Here is a 25,859-nt window from a genome sequence, read left to right on the forward strand (position 1 = left end):
TTATTCTCCCCCAAGTGACTACTCAGCATTAGAAAAGTCACCGATTTAACACTCAATTGCACTGAAGATAATTTAATGTGTTGCTCTTGTTATTCCCCCCCCCCCCCTTTTTTTTCTGGTTTGCTTTCTACTTCACTGAAACAAAATAAAAAGAATATTTATATATAAATATTTATTTATTTATTTATTTATTTTTATAGAAATATTAAGTTTGATATAGAAAAAATAGAATATATACATATATATATAAACTAATAATAATAATAATATATATATTATAGATTTTTTCTATTTATATATTTATTTGAAAACAACATATATTATATTGTTTCATATATATGTATATACAGTATAGAGCTACATATTCTCCGGGTGGAAGGCGTGGCTTCGCTCACCGGAAGTGAAGGCAGAAGTGGGCGTGGTTACGTGGGCTCCTAAACAAAACCGTCTGTCATTGAAGTGTATTTTTTCTGTGCGTTTTTCAGGTTAAATGGTTGTTCTCGGTGTGGATCAGTCTGTTCTACCTGAACTCTCCAAAATGTCCGCTGCCAGTCAAGCTGAGAGAGCTGTCCTGGTGAGGCTATTATTATAATGCTATTTTTTGTTTTGTTAGCTGCTCTGTTTGTTTCATCAGCTTTATCTATAGTCTGTTAGGAGATTATTGGACCCAGAAAGAGATGAGATCAATCCCGATGACACTCCTGTTTCAAATAACATGCATCTGTTTTTCTTTTAGTTGTCAGTATGTAGACCTTCAATTAGCTTCAGTCAAATTTGCAAAGACATGTTGACTTTCCTTTCAGCTTATGTGTAGAAATGTGTCTAAATCATATGCATTCATAATAATGACATAAATGGCAAACATCATTTGCATCATTTCTCACACAGGAGGAAGAGTTTAACTGGCTCCTTAAGGAAGAGGTTCATGCCGTGTTGAAACAGCTGCAGGACATTTTGAAGGTGAAAGTCATTTAGATACAGAATAATTGTGTTCAGTCTCTTAAATGTCAGACAAATCACCAAAAAATGTTATTCCCATTATATAGGAAGCTTCAAGACGTTTTTCAGTGCCCACACCAGGGATGGAGGGTCAGCTCAAACAAGAGAACTTCATCCTTGGGAGCTCCACGTAAGATGTTTCTCTTGGTTTAACTGCTCTATGTGTGGGGTTGAATTCAGAGAGCATTTTATCGTCTAGATATTTAAAGACTTTAAGACTATTTACAGTTTGTGTCCTGTGTTCATGGGTGTGTAAAATAAATATGACCTGGTACAGCTCCAGTGTCTTCGACACAATCTAATGTCCATCCTAAGATGTTCTGTGAAGTCTGATCTCACGTTAAAAATCAGTTTTTTTTTAAAAACAATGTTTATTATTTTGAAATATTGAACTAAAGAAAGTAAATGTTTAATGTATTCAATATTCAAGATTCTGCAAGATTTCTTTTTCCCTGTTTAAATGTATGCAAAAGTGTGATTTTGATCGTGTTGCACAACTACTTTGTACAAAAGGTCAGATCTTCCTCATGCCTAACGTCATGTGTTCAGACGACAATCTAAAATGGATCATAAGGTTTTGCACAAGGTTCTGGTCTCCATGCCAGAAAAAGAATTTCTAAAAATTCTACTTTTAGTCTATTGTAGTTCAATAATATAATCCGGAATGAAAAACGTTGTTAACATTTACTATCTTTGTTTTTAACATCTCAAAACTCTTAAACCTTTTATGTATTTCCAGTTTATAAGGAAAAATATTACAGATTTTTCATGTGGTCTCAGACACACACATATATATACTGTGTATACAGTGTGTGTGTGTGTGTGTGTGTGTATATATATATATATATATATATATATATATATATATATATATATATATATATATATATAAAAGAAAGAAAGAAAGAAAGAAACAAACAACAAGGTATTTTTAGGGTGCATGAGTGAATCTCAAAATATTTCAGCACTTATCATTTCATGGAAAATAAATTCTATCTCTTTAAATACAAAAAGAATGAGGAACATAAGTATCTTATCCCCTACAAATGATGATAAACATACAAAACTACAAGCTAAAGTAACAAAGCTCTGTGTGATTTTTTTTGTTGTTTGTTTAGCATGGACCAGGTGAAAGGAGTTCTCACTCTGCAGGGAGATGCTCTGACTCAGGCTGTAAGTCTTATGTTGCTCTGTCATATCCGTTTATATTCCTTTAGTTACATGAAGCAATAGTTCAGCGATTGGAACAATGCTTCCAGAGAATGAGGATGTTTCACACAAAAGTGCCCTCTCAGCAGTAATTATGTTCTGCTGTAGGAAATAAAAAACCAGTTGATAAAACGAGTGATGTAATAATTGTTGCATTCTTCTCATTGGGTTCCAAAGTTTTAAGAATATAGACAGGGCTCTCAAGTATCACACATTGAGCGTGACAGTCACGCATTTCGGTCTTTTGTCACACTCTCCCGCCACACATCGTATTTCTCACTCAGAAAAACTGAATATTTATCATATATTTAATATGACGAAGCGCCCAAAATGTCTATCTCTATGGAACCGGGCAGGAAACAAGCGCGTCTTCCCTGGAGCTCATAGTCGAGCCTGACACTTATCAGCCAATCAAAAAAAGAGGCTATGCAATAGCAAATCAGAATATAACCCTATTGTATTTGATTAAGATTTTACGCAACAACCAATAGAAAAAAACATATACATTAGAGAGGGCATTTTCAATGGTCGGTTAGAACAAAACCTCAACACGAAACAGCTTGTCTATGGACGGGACATTGTCCTCAATCATGACTCTAAAAACGTCTGGGCTTGTGCCGAACTGTTTTAAATGGGAGCAACATTACAAATGATAAAGGAGTCCAAAAAGGCAACAAAAACTTACAATAAACACCACCAGTCATAATCTCTAAAAAAAAAAAATAATAAATGGAAATTGAACATGAAAAATGAATTGAATTGAAAAATGCTTTGTATTTGGTTAAAATGTGGTCAGTGATCCTGGTGAAACACAGTTTTCCTAGCTAGCGCAGAAAGTAGCTTTAATATTAAAAATGTTTACATAAAAATATAATTATAATAATTATTCACTATAATTATATTATGTATTTGTGCATAGTGGCTACATAAATGTTAAAAGTTCATAAAATTCATCCTGGCTGAGGAGAAAGCTGGTGCTTATATATGTAAAAGAATTTAAAAGTCTTAAAAATGTGCTGATGAAATGCTGGTACGGTTTTGTTTGTATTCGCTGCAGTCTTTAACTTTGTCTTGGACTTTGAATCCAGCTAGATTTGAAGTCATTAGCTGTATCGTGATGTTGTTTTTGCAGGATATCAATATTAAGGTGGCTAAAAGCACTCAAGTCATGCATTTCACATTCCGGGAGGATAAACAATGGAAATTACAACAGGTGAGCTCTTGCATTAATCAACATGTAGTCTAATCTTATTTGGGTTTAGAAATTCCTGCAGAAGAGGATTAATATTGAATATAATAGAGTTGACTTGCTATAGAGTGAGACGGCTGCTAGTGGAGCAAAAATAGATACCCCATGTTGTGTCCAAAATGTCACTCGATATTAATATGTTTGTTATAGAGCTGCTGTATTAAGCCATGTTAGCACTCGCGACCGATACTAGCTGCAGCCGAGTGACAGCTATGCATAAAATTTGTAGTACTTTATAATGTACATATATTGTTACTGTGAGACGCGGTTTTTCACTTCCTAGCATATGCTGCAACATGAGATACAGTTTTACTCGCTGCTATGTGCATCATATTGTGTAATGATCTCTTAAGCCCAGCTGATTTATGACGTGAAACCGTATATTCTTCATTCATTGTTACAAGTGTAAACAAGGCATGTTTGTTACGGTGAGCAGAAATCACACACGTGTATCTTGCATGAATGGAAAGCTCCATCATCGGTTTGGCTCAGAGACATCCAGATCTCTGGAGGTCAAAATCTGCCACACTGTAGCAGCAGCTAATGGCAAAGCATCAGCAAAGTGGTTAGATTACGTTTATTAGCCTGTGCTAATGGCTGATATGAATCATAACAATAAATAGTAAATATTGTTGTTGTTCTTCGGTTGCCACAGCTGATCATCCGATGAGTTTTTGTTACGGAAAAGCAAGTACAGTTCGTACATAGACGTTGTAGCGCAGGATTTATTTTGTCTGTTGTAGTCTCACTGCAGCCGTACCTGCTTTACATCTCTATTATTCAGCATGTTTGGACTGAGTGTTAAACAAAACATTGTAATTATATCATGTACATAATGCACTAGCATTTTGACCATCTGAGGTGTAATTGACTTAACTGTGTGTAAATAACAGCAGGTGGTCTGTGTGTGTGTGTGTGTGTGTGTGTGTGTGTGTGTGTGTGTGTGTGTGTGTGTGTGTGGAGAAAGGAATTTACTTGTGGATCACTTATGGGTTTTTTTTAGCTTGCTTTTAAAAGCCAAATACCCCTCCCTCCACTTTCCTCCATTCATGGTGAACATAATGTAATAACGTGTGTTTGCTCACAGATCCAGGATGCGAGGAACCACGTGAACCAGGCGCTTCAGCTGCTCAGCAGCCGCGATGAGAGCTATCACTTCAAAACCGGTGCGGAGGTCAATAAGGTCGGTCATTGCTACAGTTTAACTAGCATTTTACTTTATTATCTTAAACTAAATAATACCTTCTACTGCTTCCTGTCATTTCTGCATACCAATGTCATCATACACGTGTATGTTTGTTTTTGGGATGGTGGATGTCAATGGGCAAACAGAGGTGAAAAAAAAAATCAGTTTTATATTTCTATGGAACCAAGAACAGCACCACCAGTAAGTAACATCACAGAGAATACGATGAAGTAGAGGCTGCGCCTGAGTCATGAACATGACCGTGTATATGATTTCAGAGAGACTAGTAAATATAAATATATATAAAAGTAAATATATTTAGCAAACATTTCACAAATGGACAGTGCAGCATAGTGCTTCTGTTCTTAGACACACTGTTCTTATGAGGTTGAAACATATAATTGGTGGTTGCCTGATTGTATATTAAATGACTGTGCCAAACTATTATAATAATAATTTTTTTAACACATGACTGATGGGAAGTAGAATCTTTTTCATTAGGTGTCATGTACAGATGGTATGTTTCTGACTTTCTTTCATTTTAATGGTTCACTCTATACACATTTCCACACACGCAAATGATGCATACAAAAGATAAAGGTCATGTCTCAGTGACAAGGAAGTGCAATGCGATCCCTTATCTAACTAAATTCACTGAAGCAGATAGTCACGATTTTTCCTGTAATGTTTCAAGGAAGCTGTTTTTAACAGGAGGAACTCGAAATCTACATGTGTGCGTTAAAAATAATAGAAGAAATCGGTGTCATGTTTTGACAATATATGAGTCTTAAAAGGGGAAGTCTTTTCGATGTCCTCCGGATCCACCATGATTCTGATATATAAATATATATATATGTATAGAGGCTATATATAGTGTAGAATATAAAGAAGCTACTGAAGCTGAATGATGATTAAAGTCTAACTGCTTGTGTGGCGTTTGTTCCAGCTGATGGACGCAGTGATGATGCAGTTAACCCGAGCACGTAATCGTCTTACCACGCCAGCTTCCATGACTCTGCCTGAACTCGCCTCCACTGGATTAATGGTGAATAGGAAATTCCTAAACACTAAAGCATGTTAAAGGACGTTATTTTATGTTGATGTAAGATGACTGTCTATACTATTCAAAAGTCAGTGCTTCTTGATGTAGCACGTGTATCTGATTCTGCAGTGATGAAACACTAATCAGTGGAGTTTGACAGCTTAATCATTACGGCTTTCTCTCTGAGGCATAAGTAGGGCGAGTAAATCGTCTCAAATGAACAGGATGATCCCAGGAGTTCTCGGTTATAAGTCTGATTGGTTTCTTACAGATGAGAACAGTACTTCACCACTGAATGTTGAATATGTGACTCAGTGTTTCTAGCCTACAAACCTCCAAATACTGTACAGTAAACAATCACACATTGTGGTTTTGAAACAAACATTTGGTTCTCTGCTTTGTTTTTTTTTTGGATTTGGCCTTCATCCGTCACGCCCACAAACCGTTGGATGAATGTCTGATGCGTACGACACACGACATCATAAAGTCTTTCCAATTTTATCATTTCATAGGCTGGATTCTACCGGATTTCTGGGAGACGTGTGTCACATTTTTTACGGTCTGCCTTAAAACAAAGCCTTGGTGACTCTGTACTTCCCTCAAGGAAGAATGAAGCCGTCTTGATCTACAAGTGTGACAAAGAGCACTTATGAGTGTCAGCTAAACGCTGGATTTTCCAAATGATGTCAAGTTCATGGACTATCTGCATTAATTTGCATGATTTTCTTCCCTGCTCTATTTACTGCCTCTGGTGTGATCACTACAGCTTTGATTACTGCTTTCGCTCCAATGACCTTAGCTGCGATTTTCAGTATTACAAACTGTAAAAAACAAAAAAGTCAACAAATTTAAAAAACAAAAAAAGTCAACAAACCCTTTCCCACACGTTTCGTTTTTTTTCTCCTCAGAGGATGTTCACTCCTCCTATGCCTGGCGACGTGATGGTGAATTTATACATAAATCTCAGCAAACTCTGTCTGACCGTCTATCAGCTGCACGTGCTTCAGCCCAACACTACCAAGGTATGGCAGCAAAACCAGATGATTTTTCATCATGCAAAGCAGAATCCAGACCAGGCTGATGGGTTTTGTAAATGTCTCTTTTTAGACACCTAAAGCCAGTATAGCTTTTATAGATTTTACCGCTTCCTTGAATTAAGACTCGATGTTCACACGAACGGATGGCAACATACTTGCGTATTATATCATGTTAATAAATTGGAGGAAGTAGTAATTATTACTGGTGAAAAAGTAGCAGCCTCATTAGCTTTGTGTTGTTTATCTCTGTCTTACAGTCCTGTTCATATCACCGTAAAACCGTAGCTTTACTGAGTCTAACTGAGAAACTAAGTTTCTTTATGTTCCTCTACTTTGTGTCTTAAAACAGCAAAAATCAAGAAGCCCATCTGGTAGTTTAGGGATTAAGTTACAATTAAATTACAATAAAATTAAACTCTTCCCAATAAGTGTCCTATGTGTATAAGTTACAGTCTATTTTATTTCAGTTTCACTTTGACAGCAATGAGTTACACAAATGAGAAATATATTTTCATTATAAGATTTTTCATTTATAAGCGCAGTATTTACAATAATATATTTATTTGTATTTATCTTTTTTTTGTTGTTGTTAATTTGTAGAACTTCAAACCAGCAGGAAGTTCAGTTCTGCATAATCCCGGAGCCATGTTGTAAGTGCTTTTTATTATGGTTAATTTTTGTGAATTACTTATTCAGAATTTTGTGCCTTGCTGTGATGCAAAGGTTGCTGCTTTTAATAACAAAAATCTTCACAACAACAGTAATAATAATTTTATCGATCATAACCCGTAAACGAACGTTTATATTTGCCGTACGAAAGAAAAAAGAAATTATAAATATATATTCACCCACAGTGAAGTGAACAACACTAAGTTTGAGGTGAGCCACGTGCACAAAGTGGAGTGTGTGGTGCCGTGGTTGAACGACACGCTGGTGTTTTTCACCATCTCACTGCAGCTCTGCCAGCAACTCAAAGATAAGGTGAGTATGCCTGTGTTTTTGTCCCTGCACATTTAATGTGTGCTCAGTGATACCAAGAGCAAAAGTAACAAAAATGAATGAATACACAAAGTCTTCCTAAATTTAAAGGCAAACTGATTCAGACAGTAAAGATCTTTTTATGATTTATAGCACTTAGCAGTTGGTCTTATTCAGAGTGACTTCCATTTCTACAACTGAGCGATGAAGGGTTAAGGGCCTTGCTCAGGGGCCCAGCAGTGGTAGTGTAGTTTGGTGGCCTTGGGATTCAAACTGCTGACCTTCTTTGATTCCTATCACTTGATGACGTTCGTGATGAAGTGATCAACTTCTCTAGATTGCTGCGATTACTCCAAAGCTAACAGGAAGACAGCTAACGTACGACCGCTAAATATTCTCAGTAGAATTGGAGCATCTGCATTCAACAGATCTCATCATCATCTGGTGCGACCTGCTCATGGTCATATTAACTAGAGCATGGATCGTGAATCATTTATAAGAGTGGCTTCCACTGCATATTTATAGCCTTGTTAGCAGCATCTGTGAGCTAGCAGGGACCGAACCAGATGTCGCTGAATTTCCAGTTGAATATGGCAACTTTATCAGCTTGAAAGCTTTCCAAGCTTTTGTAAACATGGCAAAATTCAAGGGACTATTTGAGGGTTCTCTTGAAGGACAAAAGCTCCATAATGAAGAAAGGGAACGATGGTCATGAGTATTTATTGCAAATACGGTATTAATCCTGACTGTAACTTTGACAATCGAGACATAAATGTAGGCATGCATAAGAAAATATCTAATAGCTCCAAGTTAAATATTAAGTTATTTTTTTTTTATTATTATTATATAATTATATATAACTTTTTTTTCCTCACATTGCAGATTTCTGTGTTCTCCAGTTTCTGGAACTACAGGCCATTTTAAGCTGACCAAAGTTTGAAATTTGTACTTTAAGTGCAGAATTGAGTACATAAACATAGAAATTAACTACACAACAGAAAACACACCATATAATGAATCCATGTAGTATTTCATTTAGGACCAACTGTTAATTTATTTGTGCACATCATAAGTGAAGAGAAGAAATACACGTCCAGTCCATGTCATGTCATGTAAGTGAAAGATAAAGGTAAGAAAATTAACTTAAATTTTTTTGTTGTTAAGTAAACGTCAGATTTTTCCGTTATATAAGAAAAACTGTGAAATATTGTAAATATCTAAGAGCTATGATCAAAATCTGGTTTTTTTTCCGATGACACTATTTAGCGGCGCTATTTATGGTCCAGGATGCATTTCATTTCATTGCAGACACTATTTTTGTGTGTTCATTTAATAATTTAATCAAAACTGTATATAATTTCCCCACTGATGCGAATGTCAAATCCGCCGAGATGCATTTGGTGTCTTTAGTTTGCTTCTTTACTTCTGCAACGGTGTTGTTTGAGGAAAGTGAAGGATATTTGTTGGTTATTTGATATATTGGTTAGGTTACTGTGCTGAATTGGAGGCTGTATTTATTGCCCAGATGTAGTATTGATGCTCCAAAGCAAAACTAAAGAATCGTACATTGACGATTGGCGATATTTTGAGTAAAAGGAGACATTGAATACCTTTTAACTTTGTGCTGATTATAATATATTTGCATTATTATAGATTATATGGCCAAAGGTATGTGAACAACTGACCCTCACACTCGTATGTGGTTCTGCCCCAAACTGTTGGAAGCACACAATTATATAAAATGGCTTTGTATGTTGTAACATTATAGTTTCATTTCAGTGGAACTTAGAGGCCCATGAAGTTCCATGAACACATGGTTTACCCAGTTTGTAGTTGATTTGTCCTCTTACAAGGTCTTGAACCCCACTGAACACCAGTGAGGTGAACTGGAATATCAGCTGTCCCAGAGGAGTAGAGGTTGTTATTATAATGCAAACAGACTAAATCCGGAATGGGAAGTTCAACAAGCGCGTATCTGGTGATTTTGGTCAGAAGTCTTCCTCCTTTTTGGCCATATTCTCTTCACTGCACACTACATAACCAGTAATGAAATAATTATTGATTGCACTTATACATTCCATGTATTCCATGTTGTTTATCTTCCTCATCTGATAAAAAGCTAGACATTCTGTGTTAAATTATTCTTACATTTTATTTATACAAATAAACGACCTTGGTGTGTTCTGTGTTTTGACTGTTCCGACACAGAACAGTGATTTAGTGTAATAAGATGTTTTTGCTTTATCTGTTGTTTCATGTTGACTCTAATAAATGTGCAATAAACGTGTTGAAATCTGCCATGGCCGTGCCGTCTAGGTTTTACGTAAAAGCTAAAAGCTAGCGTCGTCTGGTGTTCTGGCACCAGTATGATCAAGAACCGACTACTTTCTCAGAAAGAAACATTTTGTAAACACTGCAAATTTGCCACTATAATAACTTGTTGCTACCTGTATACAGAAGTGTGGATACGCTAAAGTGTGTATAACCCGTCTGATTGAGCCCTGAAGCATACGGCCAGCTAAGTGTTTGTTTAACATGGAGCGTCTGATGCTACGTTCACATGTAACTCACAGCAGCGAAGTGACTGGAGATCCTTAGTTTTCAACGAGAGCTGCCGACTCCGAGCTACACGACTAAAAGCAGCCTTTGCCGACTAGATGTCGGTGTGTTCTGTGACTCTGCAACCAAATCTCCAACCAGAATGTTTCATTTTAGCAGCAAGAAAATGATTTGCAATTGCCACCCATTGAAAAACGTTTATGACCATGGCAACCAGTGATGGGAACACCCAAGGGTGAACTTCAAAACCACTGTATGTACAGTAGGTTGCATTAGGCTGAGACCATGTGATAAATAATTCTCATTCAGAACTAGTTAGATTAAGGACCAGTGTGTTTCCTTGGTGTCACTGTAGACTTCAGGGTCACGGCTTACTTCTGTCTTACTTCTGTCTTAATATTTTGTTTGTTAATATTTTACAGCTTTTACCACAGCACCGTTAAATTAATTTACTGTTAAATTAACTTTTCTATAACAAAGTCATTTTGACTGAAAGGGGAAAACAATGAATTAGCTAGATCCAGTATTTTACTTTTAATATTTCCTTTATGGTGAATGTGTCAACTTCTTTTTTTTTTTTTTTTTAAAAAAAAGACCTCTGTAAATATTTAACACTTTTGGAAGCTTACATTCATTCCTGCAGTTACATATTACTTCCTGGATTTCTAGTTAAGCCACTGACTGGTGATATTTTCCTGGTGCACTTACAGAGAGAGGCAAGAACTAAAACCTGTGTGCTTCTCAAAGCCAATCAACATGCCACACTGTATAGTCCAGTATAGTTTATTGTACTTTTTTGGCAATCATTTGACAGACCATCATCGATAAACTCGTAAAGTAAGCAGGAAGTACAGTATAGTTACAGTTAAAAGCACAGGGCACTTGTACGTATTAAAATCAGTCATTGTAAACCATAAGTTCAATTTGACTACAGTAAAGATTCCTCCATCATATTTACAGCGTGTTCGTTCTGTTCACTCTCTCATCCTTCTGCATTCTCTGACACTCGCTTTTTTCAGATGTGAAAAATTACAGGAGTTAAAAAACATTATTAAAGAATTATTTTGAAAGGCATCAGGTATACGCTGGACTGCAGTCTCGAGCTTTATGGCTCCAGCCCCATGTTTTCGATTCCCACTTTATGTCTTCTGGGCTGTAAATAGTCAGAAAGTTAGTTTCTGTTAGCTGAGAGAAGAACAAAGTGTGTTTTCTGTGTGTATTTGTTCCTGTTCTTCTTTAGATGTAAATGTAAAGCAGTACCTTTTCGTCACAAAGGCAGCAGCAGCAACAGCAGCGTATGAGAACCAGAATGATGAGCAGCAGAACCATACCTGAGGAAAGGAGACCATACAGTTACAGGGAGCTTTATACACGACCTGCCAGTGTGAGCAGAGTAAATTCATTTCTTACTGCCTTAGATTATGTACAGCCTCTACCATACAAGTGGTTACTATAGAAACGGTAGGACCCATAAGATTTGAATATTCAAAAGTAAAAAGGTTTTCACAAAGCATCTTAAACCTTACAAGAGATAGATCTTGCAGGGATTGTGTTTGTGATCGATCATATTAGAGATGCGCTAACATGTCTGACAGAAATGAAAGTTTAAGATGTATGGTGTCATTTCTAAGTGAAGGAATATAACAGACCATATTTTAAAAGTGCTCTCTTTTTTATTTTATTGGACAACCAATCACAGTCTCCAAAAGATTGTGTCATACCCAGCAGTGTGGTTAAATGACAAAAGTGTTTGTATTTTCCTTGCTCAGAGTTGCTCTGAGTTTGGTCCTGAATCACTGAATAAATGAATAATTAAAATTTTTAAGCTAAATTAGGAGCTCTGTGAGATCATCCTTAGACGCTTGAAGAAAACACCTGCTGCAGCAGATCCTCTTTGTCTATACAGTAAGGATTTGTTCCCGCTTCAAATGGATTGTGTTAGACGTAACAGAATCGAGAACCACATTTCCAGAGCTAGCAGATTCTCTTCTCTACTGGTATGTTCCAGTTTGACTCAGACATACCTCTTTAGCCTATAGCCCATATCAAAACAGTTTTTGTGCTGGTACCTGAAACGATTCACAGCCTTACTGACTCACCGATGAAGATGAAGAAAATGGCGAAGGAGGCGATGTCCCAGTCTGACTGAAACATCTGCTTGTTCTCCAGCCGGGTAAAAACATCATTGACTTGGTTCTGAAATTGTTGCTGCAGGTTGTTCTGAGACATTGTGGCTGGACTGGAACAAAAAAAAATAACACTTCTCAGCTGAGATATTTTGTCTGGTACACTTATACGGCCAGAGCTTTGCGGACACCTGAACTCTATACAGTTGTATATAATGTGTTCGTATGATGTAGTGATACAATTTTCCTTCACTGGAGCTGAGGGTTAAACCTTTTCAAGCACAACAATGCCCCTGTGTACAAAACAAACAGAGACAATAGACAGGTCGGGTGTCCACAAGCCTTTGCACATCGAGTGTAGACAGACTTCTCTTAGATATACAATAATATAGAAATAGAAAAATACAAATAAAAAAGTAAGCAAATAAATAAGATACTTACAAAGTATAAATAATATTATTCATAATAATAATCATAATAATTATAATAATCATCATCATAATAATAATAATGCAGAATTTAAACTGTTTGGTTAATTCTTAAAAGAAATATTCTAGAAAAAACAACTAAAATCTCATAAGAAAAACAAACTATAAGCTCATAAATACCACTTATTGTACACTTTTTGCTAAATTTTTCCTTCAAGCATGTTACTAAAGTAAAATTCCTATATTTCTGTGAGTATAAATAATATGAAATGTGAATCTAACAATAACAAAAAGATTTCTCATCATTTTATTTTTTTTATAAAAAAAACAAAAACGTTTCTTTGTCCAATTTCTTCTACAGGATCCACACAGACACAACAGACTGATTTAGTGCATTTACAAGGAAGAACAATTTTATTGTTGAACTAAAAAAAATCCCATTAAATTAAGTTAATTTAGGTTAACCATTAAATAAACCCTGAGTCCTGACTCAAGTAACTTCTGTCTAACTCGGATTCAAAATAATAAAGTCAGAAAGTAAAATATGTTAATATGTTTATCAAAACACTTAGTGCTTATATTATAATCATGAACAGAAACAATGAATATTACAGTAAAGTGACAATAAATGACCGCTTTTACAGTTTAGTTTTATCAATTATGTTATAATAAATAACTAATCGTGTTACAGAAGTGTGTAGAATTCAGTGTTATTAATGCCATAAACCAACAATACAATGAGATATATTCTTTAAAGTACAAATACGCAGCGACTAAAATAAAAGAAATAATAACAACAATGCCAGAGGACAAGAACACAATTATAACAAACAAAAGGAAAAGGGTGCTACAATATACATCATATCTGTTTACGATATTATCAGCTCGAATTGCCTTTTTGCTTCGACAATTACACAAAACAGAACAATAAAGCTTGAAATCATTTTTTAAAGCAAAGAAAATCTGGTTTGGAGTCAGATCATTTCATTTTATAAATTCAGTGTCACTTTTTTACTATTAGGGCCTGAAATGATCGTCATCTCCAACAAACTGAACATCAACAGGATTTATTTCTATACTATTCTTTTTTTTTTTACTCTTTCTCTCTCCATATAGAGCAAAGTGTTGTTGTAAACACTAAAACGATCCAAACTCACCTGTTATTTAGCTGTTTTTGTTGATTTTTTTTTTTCTTCTAAAGCTTCCGGGATACACCTGTCACAGCTCACCTGCCTCTCCTCTACCTGCGCCGTTTAGTTCACTCTGCGCATGCGCAACATGTTCTGACATGTAATGGCATAAACACGTTAAGACCAATACAAACCCTTAACAAATACGTCACAGCGGGATTAAATACATTCACACGCTTTTTATGATGTAAACCAGATCACAGATTTTGTCAAATATAAAATTCCGATACATTTAGGGGATAAATAGAAGAAGGCTCAGATTGATACTTACACACACTAACCAGCAGGTGGCGGTGTCTCCGTTCACGAGTCCCTCGATCCCAAACACAACCTCTGACCCTTTTGTTTACGTGGAGATTGGAAAGCCTTATTTGCTTTCCCACCCGCATTTCGTAAAATCCCGCCTACTTCACAGGGATTGGTTGTTTTTTCACAATCACAAGTCGTTCACTTTAATCTTAGAGATTTCTTCTAATCTAACGTTAAATTTACCCTTTATAATTTTTTATATATATCTATGTGATTTATATAAGGCAACGTGTCACTACATATCTATATTTAACAAAGCTGTACATTTAGTTAGTATGAATTAATGTCAGTCAACAATTCAACAGTGTCGACTCACTAAGATGGGAGTCGATTCAAACTGAATCTTTTGGTAGTTAAACCTCCTTTACAGTTAAACTAAAAAAGGAGGTTTAATCGTTACGTTTATCCGATTTTACGTGTATTAACTTTATAATTTTATTAGTAATCAATAATCAAATGTATATAGAAAAAATTAGAATTATATGTAATCTGTATTATATTATTTATATTTTTCTGTTTAATATGTCTGTTTAAACGTACTTTTCTTTCATCATAAATAAACGAGGTCACTTTTTCTGGAACAAAACTCACAATAGTTATTTATGCTGCTCCACGGTGGAGCTGGGGAAGTGGGCGGGGCTTGTCACAAAACGGGTGGAGGAAATAGAACGCTGTTTGAGATTTGCGTACTTCCGGTTTTTCCAGTTGGCAGCTCATAGAAACAGCGATGGCCGCGGTTCCGGTTCAGTCACTCCGGGTGTCGGATATTAAAGACCCGACGGTGTTGTTTGAACGCTACAGCACCGATGAAATCCGCGCGGTGGAGCGGAAAGTACGCGGAGAGATCGAGCAGAAGAAAGAGGAGCTGCGGCAGATGGTAGGAGAAAGATACAGAGACCTGATCGAGGCTGCAGACACCATCGGGGAGATGAGGGAGTGTTCAGAGAAGGTGGTTCTGTCCATCAGAGACATGCAGAACTACTGTCACACACTGAAACACAACAAACACACTCCTCAGGGAAGCAGAGCAGAGGTGGGTTTACTACAGTGTTCTTATTACTCAGGACATGGTGCTGTTGTCTCCTCATGATGCATCACAACAATACAGTGGCTGTTGGGAGAGTTGTAATGAAATGTGCTTTTTTTGATGATGAAGGTTGAGAAGCAGTCACAGGAGAAGTTCTACACTATGGCGGCTCAGATCAAACTCCTGCTGGAGATACCTGAGCGGATGTGGAGCGCGCTGGAGGGAGCTCAGTACCTGCAGGCCACCCAGCTTCACCTCCTCTGTGCTCACCTGCACCGGCTGCTCCACCTGGACACGACCACCACCTCGTACAGCCCTGTCCTGAGCCGCTTCCCCATCCTCATACAGCAGGTGGCTGCTGCCGGACACTTCAGGTAAAGCCGAGCCCAGTCCGCTTCTGACTGATGCTGAAAATAAAGGTCTGCTTCTACAAAACCTTGTCATATAAACAGTGACACCTGGCCATGCGTATGAAACCATGACACGTTAGATTGAGCGCTTTAATATGAAATCTGCACCAGGAATTACTTTCAGATCCTCACGGTTATAGGAAACTAATTATTTTTCCTCTACAATATAAAAAAAATGCTGGATGTGTGTTCTGCTGATTTTAAAGCCTCATCCCTCCTCCTCAGGTCTACAATCCTGCTGGACAGTAGGTCGGTGTTGCGTGGACGAGCCGTGTCGGATCAGGCGATCGCTGAAGCTCTGGTGTCCACCATGCTGCTGGAAGATAGCTCACCTCGCCAGGCCCTCGCTGACTTCCTGCTGGCCCGAACAGCATCCATACAGCAGCTTCTCAAGCAGCCTCAGCATGGTATATATACACACACACACACACACACACAGTTTTAATATTGGTTATTCTCAGAGCCACTGGATATTGTCCACGGATCATTATGGCTGCTGAGCACACACATCTCCTTACTCCCAACCCTTAAGATGTGTTTAAATCTAAGCCAGTTTGAATAAAACTATTCAAACTGGCGCTAAAAAGTTTTTTTTTTCCCTCTATGGGTGTATCAAGAGTCCAGAAGTTTTTTTATTGTTATTCTGACCTTGTACAGCTGTAGTGAAATGAAACTATGTTCCTTTAGGACCCTGGGGAGACATAAAGACACAAGCTACAGAGACAACCCAGTGCTAAGGGCTTAAAGGTCAAAATAAACCTATTAAATTATGAGTTAAAGATCCCACCATCCGTTCCCAAGTTAATAATAAACCAGTATATTTAAAACTAAACAAAAACGTAGCAGATGGAACAGGACCAGTGTGCATTCAAATCAAACCATGTTTCCTTCATTTCCCCTTTCGATCCAGACAGGACCAGACACGAGACTTATAAATGCTCTCCTACTGAATGCTGAAGAACCTCTAGCTCTAAACAATACTAGACAATGCTGGGAAAAATCCCAGAATTCTTCATTGAAAATTAAAATGAAGGGCCGTATAAAACTGCTGATGACAGTAAATACTGGATACTGTAGGTTTTCTGATGCATTTCCATCATATTATTAGACATTTTTGAATATTACATACATTTTTTTTTTGTTTTTTTTTTTTTTGCTTCAGGAGCTGGGATTAAAGCGCAGGTCTGCTCTCTGGTGGAGTTGTTAGTAACTACGCTTTATCAGGCCCATGCTGTGTTCTACCTGCCCCCAGAAGGCCGTGCGGCAGAACCTGGTCTGGGCTACGGGTTACTCTTCGCCACGCTAGAGAACGTCACATCCGGTAAGGAAGAAGCTACGTTATTGCCTTAAGCTTAAGATGCAAGTAGGTAATAACCTTTCTCAGAGGGTGAAGCTACAGGAAATCCGAATGCGATTTCTTGCTGTTGAAATGGAACGTATTTCATCTTTCGGTGTTGTAGGTAAAGGCAGGAAGGTGTTACATGGCGAGGTGAGCGCAGGCAGCTGGTTTAAGTATCTGCCTTCCTCTGTGACGGATTTCCAGCCTGCGCTGCGAACGCTGGCTCAACCCATCCAGAGCGAACAGCTCCGGGACACGCTGCAGCACTGGATCGACACGTGAGTCTCTCTGCGCCTGAATCCTACCGATCCGGTATAAACGTACTAAACCAAAGATTCCTAGTATATAAGGAAATAAAACACTTCAGGGCGTGCTGTTTAGAGGAAGTAATGCACAATAGGTGGCTTTCAGGACGTATAAATAAAACAGCTTGAAGACTTTCCTTTTACACCACAGCAGATTGGCAACATTTAAATATTTGTTAGGAATTAGGGAATGTTGTTCATGTTGGACTTTTTATCCTTTTAGTGTTACATTTTTTTTTGTGGAGTGTATTTGAATAAGGAGAGACATGGTAGCCTAGTGGTTAAGGTGTTGGGCTACCAATCGGAAGGTTGTGAGTTCGATTCCTACATCCACCAGGTTCCCACTGCTGGGCCCCTGAGCAAGTCCTTTAACCATCAATTGCTCAGTTGTATTAAAAAAAAAAGAGAGAGATAAAAATGTAAGTCGCTCTGAATAAGGGCGTCTGCTACTGTAAATGCTGTAAATGTAAATAAGCTTCCGGTTATCTCCGTAAACACAGATGTTGTCACTAATCTTTTTGTCTTGTGAATAAAAAAAGCAAAGAGTTTGGAGAGACATTAGATAGATAAATGGATAGAAGTATAATAGATGGGTGAATGGACAGTTAGAGGAACAGGCAATGGATGAAGGGCTTTACTTTAAATGCATTCAGCCCTTTTTTGCCCATTAAAGCTTGTTGAGATATTTTGCAAGGACGAATCAAACCCCAAAAGAAGACAATCTGACTTGTATAATAATCCTCTGCCACTCTCATCCTTTATTGTGTGTGTGTGTGTCAGGTGTAAAGAGGACATGCGCAGCGGCATGAGCAGCCTGCTCATATATATTAAGAGTTTGAAGGGTTTGGCCTCCATCAGGGACGCGGTGTGTGAGCTGCTGAGCAGCGACTCCATCAGCCAGCACTGGAGCGGAGTGTGTGAGCGCCTGCTGGATAAACCGCTCGACCTGTGGCATGACCTGCTGCAGCCACTTTTCCTGCACAGACTACAGGTAGAGTGTCGCTATCACAGTGACAGTTGGACAAGTTCTTGCATCTGAAAGTAGGAATGTCACCATACAGTCATGGCCAAAAGTATTGGATTTTTCCAGAAAAGTATTGCAATTGCACATGTTTATTTCCTTTGTGTGTATTGAAACAACACACAAAAAAAACCCCAGGAAAACGTTTTCACACAAAACTCCGAAAATGGGCTGGACAAAATTATTGGCACCCATAACTTAATATTTGGTTGCACACCCTTTGGAAATAATAACTGACATCAGTCGCTTCCTATAACCATCAGTAAGCTTCTTACACCTCTCTCCCGGAATTTTAGACCACTCTTCCTTTTTTTTTTTTTTTTTTTCTTTTTATTGCAAACAAAGTCAAATAACAATACATGTAAGGTCTCTCCACAGGTGTTCAATTGGATTTGGATCTGGACTCATTGCTGGCCACTTCAGAACTCTCCAGCACTTTGTTGCCATCTGTTTCTGGGTGCTTTTTGAAGTATGTTTTGGGGTCATTGTCCTGCTGGAAGACCCATTGTCTCGGACGCAAACCCAGCTTTCTGACATTGCGACCCAAAATCCTTTGCTAATCCTTTGATAATTGCACACAGTCAAGTCACCAAGTGCCAGAGGCACCAAAACAACCCCAAAACATCTCTGAACCTCCACCATATTTGACTGTAGGTTCTGTGTTCTTTTCATTCCGTTTTTGGTAAACAGTAGTATGATGTGCTTTACCAAAAAGCTCTATCTTGGTCTCATCTGTCCACAAGATGTTTTCCCAGGATGATTTTGGCTTACTCACGTACATTTTGGCGAACTGAAGTCTTGCTTTTTTATGTCTCTGTGTCAGCAGTGAGGTCCTCTTGGGTCTCCTGCCATAGCGTTTCATTTCATTTAAATGTTGACGGCTAGTTTGCGCTGACACTGATGCACCCCGAGCCTGCAGGACAGCTTGAATTTCTTTGGAACTTGTTTGGGGCTGGTTATCCACCATCCGGACTATCCTGTGTTGCAACCTTTCATCAAATTTCTCTTCCGTCCACTTCCAGGGAGATTAGCTATAATGCAATGGGTTGCAAACTTCTTGATCATGTTGCGCACTGTGATGCAAAGGAACATCTAGATCTCTGGTGATGGACTTGTAACCTTGAGATTGTTGATATGTTTCCACAATTTTGGTTCTCAAGCCTCCTCTTTGTGTTCTCCATGCTTGGTGTGGCACACACAGACACAATGCAAAGACTGACTCAACTTCTCCCCCTTTTATCTGCTTTCAGGTGTGATTTTTATATTGCCCACACCTGTTACTTGCCCCAGGTGAGTTTAAAGGAGCATCACATGCTTGAAACAAACGTATTTATCCACAATTTTGAAAGGGTGCCAAAACTTTTGTCCGGCCCATTTTTGGAATTTGCTTTTTCCTTTGTGTTTTTTTTTTTTTTGTGTTGTTTCAATACACACAAAGGAAATAAACATGTGTATAGCAAACCATGTATAATTGCAATACTTCTCTGTGAGAAATACTTCATTTTCTGGAAAAATTTCAGGGGTGCCAACAATTTTGGCCATGATTGTATCTGGGAGACTAACTCAAACTTGCACTCAGCTTAAAATATTTTATTTCATTGTCTTTTTTTCTGTCTGTGCAGGTGATCACTCAGGAGGGCATGGAATCGATCTCCAGCAGCTGCAAACAGCTGTTATCCTCCACTCTGCAGGAACTGGAAGGCGAGGCATCGAGCCGTGGTTCTCGCTTTGAGAGCGACGTGTCGTCGTTTCTTTGGTGTGAGTCTCAGTCGGACTTGCCGAGCGATGCCGCGTGGGTGAGTGTGTCTCAGCGCAGCTCTCGGCCTGAGAGCGGCTTGTCCATGAAGACTCACGCCCTCACACCGTGCCTCCAGAACTTCTGTGCCGCCCTTGACTCCAAACTGAAGGCCCAGCTTGAGGATCTGGGGCACTTCCTGCCCTCGGACGCTCCTGTGTCGTCTCTGAATCGCTACACTGACGGGACAGCGGTGGAGCAGGCGCTGAGCGAGCGCTGCACCGCCTGTCTGATGGACATCATGAGCAGCATCCACACCGAGCTCGCAGATTCCTCAGGTCGTATGAGCTCTGTCCTTTTCCTGGCCAGACTGTGTCAGTCCCTGGGGGAACTCTGCCCCAGCCTGAAGCAGTGTATTCTGGGTCGACAGGGGGACAGCAAAAACACAGGAAGTCCCAGGGTCCAAAGCAGGAAGTTGGGAAAAGCAGGTGTGAGTAAAGGTTTAGAGCTCAGCCCAGCTCAGGTCACATGGGCCAGAATGAAGGAAGAGCTTCTTGCTTGCAGCATGGAGGCATATCGCATCTGGAGCTCTGTTGTGTCCCAGGTAACACACACACACACACACACACACACACACACACATTTTTCAGAAACACTCTCTCGCTATACACACATTATCACAAAGTAACTAATTAAACCAAAATAGTGTAAACCAAACAAATGTATAGCTTTTACTGTGTGTGTGTGTGTGTGTGTGTGCACTAGAATTTAGTGAAGCACTTTGCCAGTTCTCTGCACGCTACAACAGCCGGCTTGGTCCTAATCACTGCCACAAACTGGGAGGAACTGGAGATCCAAGAAGAGGCGGAGTCAGGGAACACGGTTGTGTCCAAAATCCATCTCCCAGTCCAGGTGAAAGCTTTAGCCTCATTAATGCACTGTTATAGCACTGGGGTCTGCACAATGCAAGACATAGATATTATTAGGTTTATTTGTGTGTGTGTGTGTGTGTGTGTGTGTGTGTGTGTGTGTGTGTGTTTACAGCCCTCGTGGTACGTTCAGTCTCTGCTCTTTCACCTGTGCCTGGAGGTGAATAAGGTTGGAGGTCATGCCGTGCCGAGGATCACGCTGACCGAGCTGCTGCGAGCCTGTCTGGATCAGGTGCTCGCAGAATATGATAAGCTCACTCAGAACAAGGTGAGCGTTTCTGTCTCTCTGTCTGTCTGTCTGTCTGTCTATCTCTCTGTCTGTCTGTCTGTCTATCTCTCTGTCTGTCTGTCTGTCCGTTCTGCTGGTTTTCTTTCCACCTCTCTCTTTATGCCTGTCTTCCACTCATCCTGTCTCATGCTTTGTGATTTTATTCGACCTCTCTTTCTACATCATCTTTATCTCTCTCTCTCTGTCTGTGGTGTAGGATGTAGTGCCCCCTATCACTCAGAATCGAGGCCTGCAGCTGCTGTTTGACCTGCGCTACCTCAGTGCCGCTTTAACAGCTCGGACCGAGGACACCAAGAGCTCACGCTCGCACGTGCAGCCCAGGTAACAGAACATACAGCATCGTTATACAGAAGTCTCACGGCCGTTCATTACCAGCACTTGTGTTTATCTTCAGCTGCATTTCCAGTGTTTGCTGTCTCTCGACTGTATTTCAGGATCCAGCAGATTTGCGACGCTCTAGAGAGCCACATCGATCCGTTTGACCTGGACGTCTTCACTCCTCATCTGAACAGCAACCTGAACCGGCTCACTCAGAGAACGTCGGTAAGTAAGTCTACAGTTAGGGATGTCCCGATCGGGTTTTTTTGCCTCCGAGTCATTTGATTTTGAGTATCTGCCGATACCGAGTCAAAATCCGATACTTCTACAATACAGTATTTTCCACACCATAAGGCGCACTCTCAATTACGGGGTCTATTTCAGTACTTAACCCATACATAAGGCGCATCGTATTATAAGGCGCATGCTAAAACATACGGTCCACAAAAAAAGGTAACAGAAGCAAAACAGTGAGTTTAGTTGAACTTTTATCTACTGTGTTTTCTTAACTTGGCGCAGTACATTTTCTTGCTTCCTCCACTTCGAACCATAGATACATTGATGTTGAATCCTTTCACAGCTGCTCTATTCCCATTTACAACGTATGTAGTGTATGTATTGCGTCTCCGTGTCAGCGGGAAACGGTCCGACAGTCAATCGAGCGGAGCGCTTACCAAAGTCGCACAACAACATTTTTACAGATTTTTGGAACTCAGTGCACACACAAGGCGCACCGGATTATTAGGCTCAGGGCCGATTTTTGAGAAAATTTATGCACGACTCGCGAGTCACCTGCGAGTGACGTACTTCCGTTTGGGAGGAGTTTAGCGCTGACTTATGTGGCTTGAACAACCACATGCATTTACACCTGTCCAGTTCCATCTGAAATGCGTCCCAGACCACCTCCTGAAGGGGTTTGAGCGATCGGATCTATATCCGTCTCGAAACCGTTTCGGAGGGCATTTACACCTGGTCTTTTTACGATCGGATAGCTATCGGATCACAGAAAACGCATGAAGTGACCAGGTGTAAAAACCCCCCAAAGGGTCTAACTCTGTGCCACCGCATAACTATAGATGTGTTACAAATAATGAGAATATATTTACATATATATCTGAGTCCTGATCGGGAGGTAACATCCGATTCCAATCGAGTCTGAAACCACGTGATCGGATCGGGACATCCCTATCTACAGTAACTCAAATAATAACTCTGTACATCCGCGGTGAGAAGAAAAGCATCTCAGAACGCACAACATGTCAAACCTTCAGGAGCAGGAGACCACATCGGATTTCTCTCCTGTCAGCCAAAAGGAATCTGACGGCTAGAAAAGAGAAACTCCAGACAACATCATCTAGATTTCTTTTAGATCTTCTGAGTGATTCTTCACCCCAATCCTCATGCAAAAGTTAGAACTCCTAAGCAATGGCCTGCATTTACCAGATCTTCAGCTGTTCAAACTCCTACCGCAGATTTTTACTCCACCAAATTCATCAGAATGTCTTTTAGAAGAATGGTGTTGATACATAAAGTATAGTTCCTCATAGAATCCGTGCCAAAGTTTGTCCATTCCTCTGCCAGTTGGCTGTATTTATATTTGTATAACATTTAAAACAATTTCTCAAAACAGTTAACAAATAACTCTTTGGAATTATTTGCATTGCTTCATCTCACAAAAACAATTTATTTCAAATAGAGAGAAACTTTTATTTGTCTCTAGTTGTGAAAGCAAGCATCTTTTCAATCTTATATAGGAAATGAATCTTTTTTTTTTTTTTAGTCCAAAAAAACTTTTTTTTACTTGTTTATAATTTATTGTATTCCTTATTACCCAAGTTTGAGGATACTGCTGGAATTTGTGTATTTCCCAATGGGATATCCATCCATCCATCCATCATGTCACTCTCCACGGTAGTGATTGATAGCTCATATGAAACTAGACATTGTTTAAGGGCTTGTAGTTTCTTTTACTCCAAGCCTACTAGGGGAAATATTGTCAGAATTGTCTGAAGCAGTTTAAACCTGAAGGTGTTTATCGTTAACCAATAAAATTCTGTGCAAGGTTCTCAACAGAGGGGAAAAACCACACGAGCATCCTGATTTTATATCAGACCTACCTGCAATAAAATAAATGAAGAGTCGATTTCTGACAATAGAAGCTACTGTACTGGTCAGGAAGTGGAGTCTCGTGAATGTGTCTGAGAAAAAAATACGTGTAAAACGAGTAGAAATGATGTTGAGTCTATTTCATGTCTAATTTAGTTACCAATATGGAGTGTAATGCTGGACAGACCTGGATGGGTTCACCTCATAACTCAAACACTCTATCATCCCTGTCTCTCTGTCTTGTCCTAATGGCCGTTCTCATTATTCTCAGGTGCTCTTAGGTCTTTTAACCGGCACAGAGAAGCAGTTCACTCCCAGAAGCTGTAACGTGAGCTCACAGGAGCCGTACAACATCCTTCCGCTGGCCAGCAGTCAGATCCGGTATAGCTCGTTACACTCACTCACGCCATGGATTTTCTTGTTTGTGATATTTTAGAAGGAGGTTAGGAACCTGATTTTTTTTTTTCTCCCCCTGACAGATTTGGCCTGCTGCCACTGAGTATGACCAGTACCCGGAAAGCCAAATCATCTTCCAGAGCATCAGATATCTCTAGACCGCTTGTGAGTGTATATTACGAATCATTGTGTATGTGTGTGTGTGTGTGTGTGTGTGTGTGTGTGTATGTGTGTGTGTGAGAGTTAGAGAGAGAGAGAAAGACTTTGAGAGAGAGAGACTGACTCAGGATATCTGGAGTATTTCCTCCTTTAAGTCCCAGGTCACAAGTCCAGTTTTGTCCAGGTTCTTTTCCATTTTTCTGTTTTACTTCCTCTATTAATGTCATTTGTTTGCTTTACACTTTCAGTCTTCTGTTACGATGTTCTAAAGAGAGCGAAAGAGAGACGAATTTCCGGATCTCGAAGCGCTTGGTGAAGTAACGTTAGTGTGTGACGGTGCTGTGATTTTGCTTGCAGGGTGTTTTTGCGAGACGCTGATTTGCATGTCAGTGGTTTTAGTTGGAAATGAATGGAAGGTTTGAAATGCATGATTATCGGCATCTTTCTGTTTATACTCTTGTGATTGGAGCCACTTTAGAGAAACCATCATAGCAACCTTGTTAAAAGGTTAGCAATAATAGGAAAATGTCTGGAAATGCGCAGGTGTATCTCACGACTATATTCGTGGTCCTTGTTCCATGCATTTTTTTTTATATAGATCAACTGATTAACTCTTTGAGTCACTGTGGAACAGCTGCAGGAGTTCAAAAAAAAGAAAGTGGAATGTTTGGAGTGAATTTTCTAAATTTGCTTTAACTATAGTATTCGTGCACTTGAGAATCTTGTCCTCCTCGTTCGTCTCATTTTTTTGTTGTTGTTGTTTTTTTTTTTTAGATTGCTCCCTCGTCCAATCCCGTTTCAGAAGACACCTTTCGACCTGGGAACCTCTTCAGGCAGTTAGCCAATCAGGATGAGGAACCGGTCGGCCCCTCCCTCTTTAAGTTAGGCTGGCTTTCTGGCATGGCCAAGTAAATTTTTTTTTGGGTGAAGTGTAAGGTTTTTAATGTTATTTACATTCTGTATAAATAATATATGCATATAAATATGGTTTGAGATTTAAAAAAAAGTGTGCTTGTTTGTTTTTCTTGTACTAGAAATAAAGTGTGTGTGTGTGTGTGTGTGTGTAATAGAAACCTCAACTTGTTTGAATTTAAATTATAGAATTTGTATAAATTCCTACACTTTGTATATACAGACTATAGTGGCGAGTGCTTGCTTTATCCAGAGCGTCCTTATGCAAGTTTGCTAGGTCGAGGACTTTTTTTTTTTTTTTTTAAAGCAGTCACTTTAGATCTCAGACACTAATGATAGAATAAAGAAAGTGAGCCAAAAATAAAATGAACCACCACAGTCCCCTAAATTCTTAAGAATGAAACAAATCATTCCAAATAAAAGAAGAATAAACACACATCTGGATGTTTCTAAATCAGTTCAGTGTAGATCCTTATTATTTTTTATTTTTTTGGTCACTTCATTGAGCTCAAAACTAATTTGCCTCAAACGTGTAGGGATATAAAGGACTGGTGTACAAAATAAAGGGCAGACAGACAGACAAATTGAATTCACTTTATAC

At 39.0% G+C, this 25,859-nt stretch overlaps 3 protein-coding genes across 4 annotated transcripts; 2 read left to right on the forward strand and 1 right to left on the reverse strand.

Annotated features, from left to right (window-relative positions):
- The first annotated feature begins 400 nt into the window (after positions 1–400).
- On the forward strand, positions 401–9,998 carry rogdi (rogdi atypical leucine zipper). The gene is made up of 11 exons (XM_027171898.2): positions 401–574; positions 889–960; positions 1,047–1,129; positions 2,118–2,172; positions 3,341–3,421; positions 4,545–4,640; positions 5,590–5,688; positions 6,594–6,707; positions 7,323–7,372; positions 7,577–7,703; positions 8,583–9,998. Exons 1-11 carry the CDS (start codon positions 491–493, stop codon positions 8,622–8,624), a joined length of 903 nt encoding a protein of 300 aa, XP_027027699.1. The 5' UTR covers positions 401–490; the 3' UTR covers positions 8,625–9,998.
- A 1,028-nt stretch (positions 9,999–11,026) lies between these two features.
- Positions 11,027–14,404, reverse strand: smim22 (small integral membrane protein 22). Its single transcript, XM_027171899.2, has 5 exons — positions 14,275–14,404; positions 13,971–14,096; positions 12,359–12,498; positions 11,520–11,590; positions 11,027–11,412 (listed from the first exon to the last, which is right to left on the reverse strand). Exons 3-5 carry the CDS (start codon positions 12,486–12,488, stop codon positions 11,365–11,367), a joined length of 249 nt encoding a protein of 82 aa, XP_027027700.1. The 5' UTR covers positions 12,489–12,498; positions 13,971–14,096; positions 14,275–14,404; the 3' UTR covers positions 11,027–11,364.
- A 599-nt stretch (positions 14,405–15,003) lies between these two features.
- On the forward strand, positions 15,004–25,373 carry cog1 (component of oligomeric golgi complex 1). 2 transcript variants are annotated; one of them, XM_047801173.1, is made up of 15 exons: positions 15,004–15,345; positions 15,469–15,713; positions 15,975–16,156; positions 16,912–17,070; positions 17,210–17,366; positions 18,174–18,384; positions 20,037–20,753; positions 20,915–21,061; positions 21,194–21,346; positions 21,564–21,688; positions 21,802–21,910; positions 24,063–24,172; positions 24,271–24,352; positions 24,595–24,658; positions 25,121–25,226. In XM_047801173.1, exons 1-14 carry the CDS (start codon positions 15,040–15,042, stop codon positions 24,613–24,615), a joined length of 2,724 nt encoding a protein of 907 aa, XP_047657129.1. In that variant the 5' UTR covers positions 15,004–15,039; the 3' UTR covers positions 24,616–24,658; positions 25,121–25,226. The 2 variants fall into 2 exon arrangements, with proteins under 2 accessions (XP_047657129.1, XP_027027694.2); XM_027171893.2 differs by lacking the exon at positions 24,595–24,658 and having other exon boundaries at positions 25,121–25,373.
- Positions 25,374–25,859: the final 486 nt, after the last annotated feature.

Source organism: Tachysurus fulvidraco, chromosome 15 (assembly GCF_022655615.1).
Source record: "Tachysurus fulvidraco isolate hzauxx_2018 chromosome 15, HZAU_PFXX_2.0, whole genome shotgun sequence".
NCBI lineage: Eukaryota > Metazoa > Chordata > Actinopteri > Siluriformes > Bagridae > Tachysurus > Tachysurus fulvidraco.

Coding starts and splice junctions, on each gene's coding strand:
- rogdi (XM_027171898.2), top strand. CDS start 491: ATGGTTGTTCTCGGTGTGGATCAGTCTGTTCTACCTGAACTCTCCAAA. Junction 1,130..2,117: donor TTCATCCTTGGGAGCTCCAC/GTAAGATGTTTC, acceptor TTGTTTGTTTAG/CATGGACCAGGTGAAAGGAG. Junction 7,704..8,582: donor GCCAGCAACTCAAAGATAAG/GTGAGTATGCCT, acceptor CTCACATTGCAG/ATTTCTGTGTTCTCCAGTTT.
- smim22 (XM_027171899.2), bottom strand. CDS start 12,488: ATGTCTCAGAACAACCTGCAGCAACAATTTCAGAACCAAGTCAATGAT. Junction 11,591..12,358: donor CATTTTCTTCATCTTCATCG/GTGAGTCAGTAA, acceptor TCCTTTCCTCAG/GTATGGTTCTGCTGCTCATC. Junction 11,413..11,519: donor GCTGCCTTTGTGACGAAAAG/GTACTGCTTTAC, acceptor GACTATTTACAG/CCCAGAAGACATAAAGTGGG.
- cog1 (XM_027171893.2), top strand. CDS start 15,040: ATGGCCGCGGTTCCGGTTCAGTCACTCCGGGTGTCGGATATTAAAGAC. Junction 15,714..15,974: donor GCTGCTGCCGGACACTTCAG/GTAAAGCCGAGC, acceptor CCTCCTCCTCAG/GTCTACAATCCTGCTGGACA. Junction 24,353..25,120: donor CAGATATCTCTAGACCGCTT/GTGAGTGTATAT, acceptor TTTTTTTTTTAG/ATTGCTCCCTCGTCCAATCC.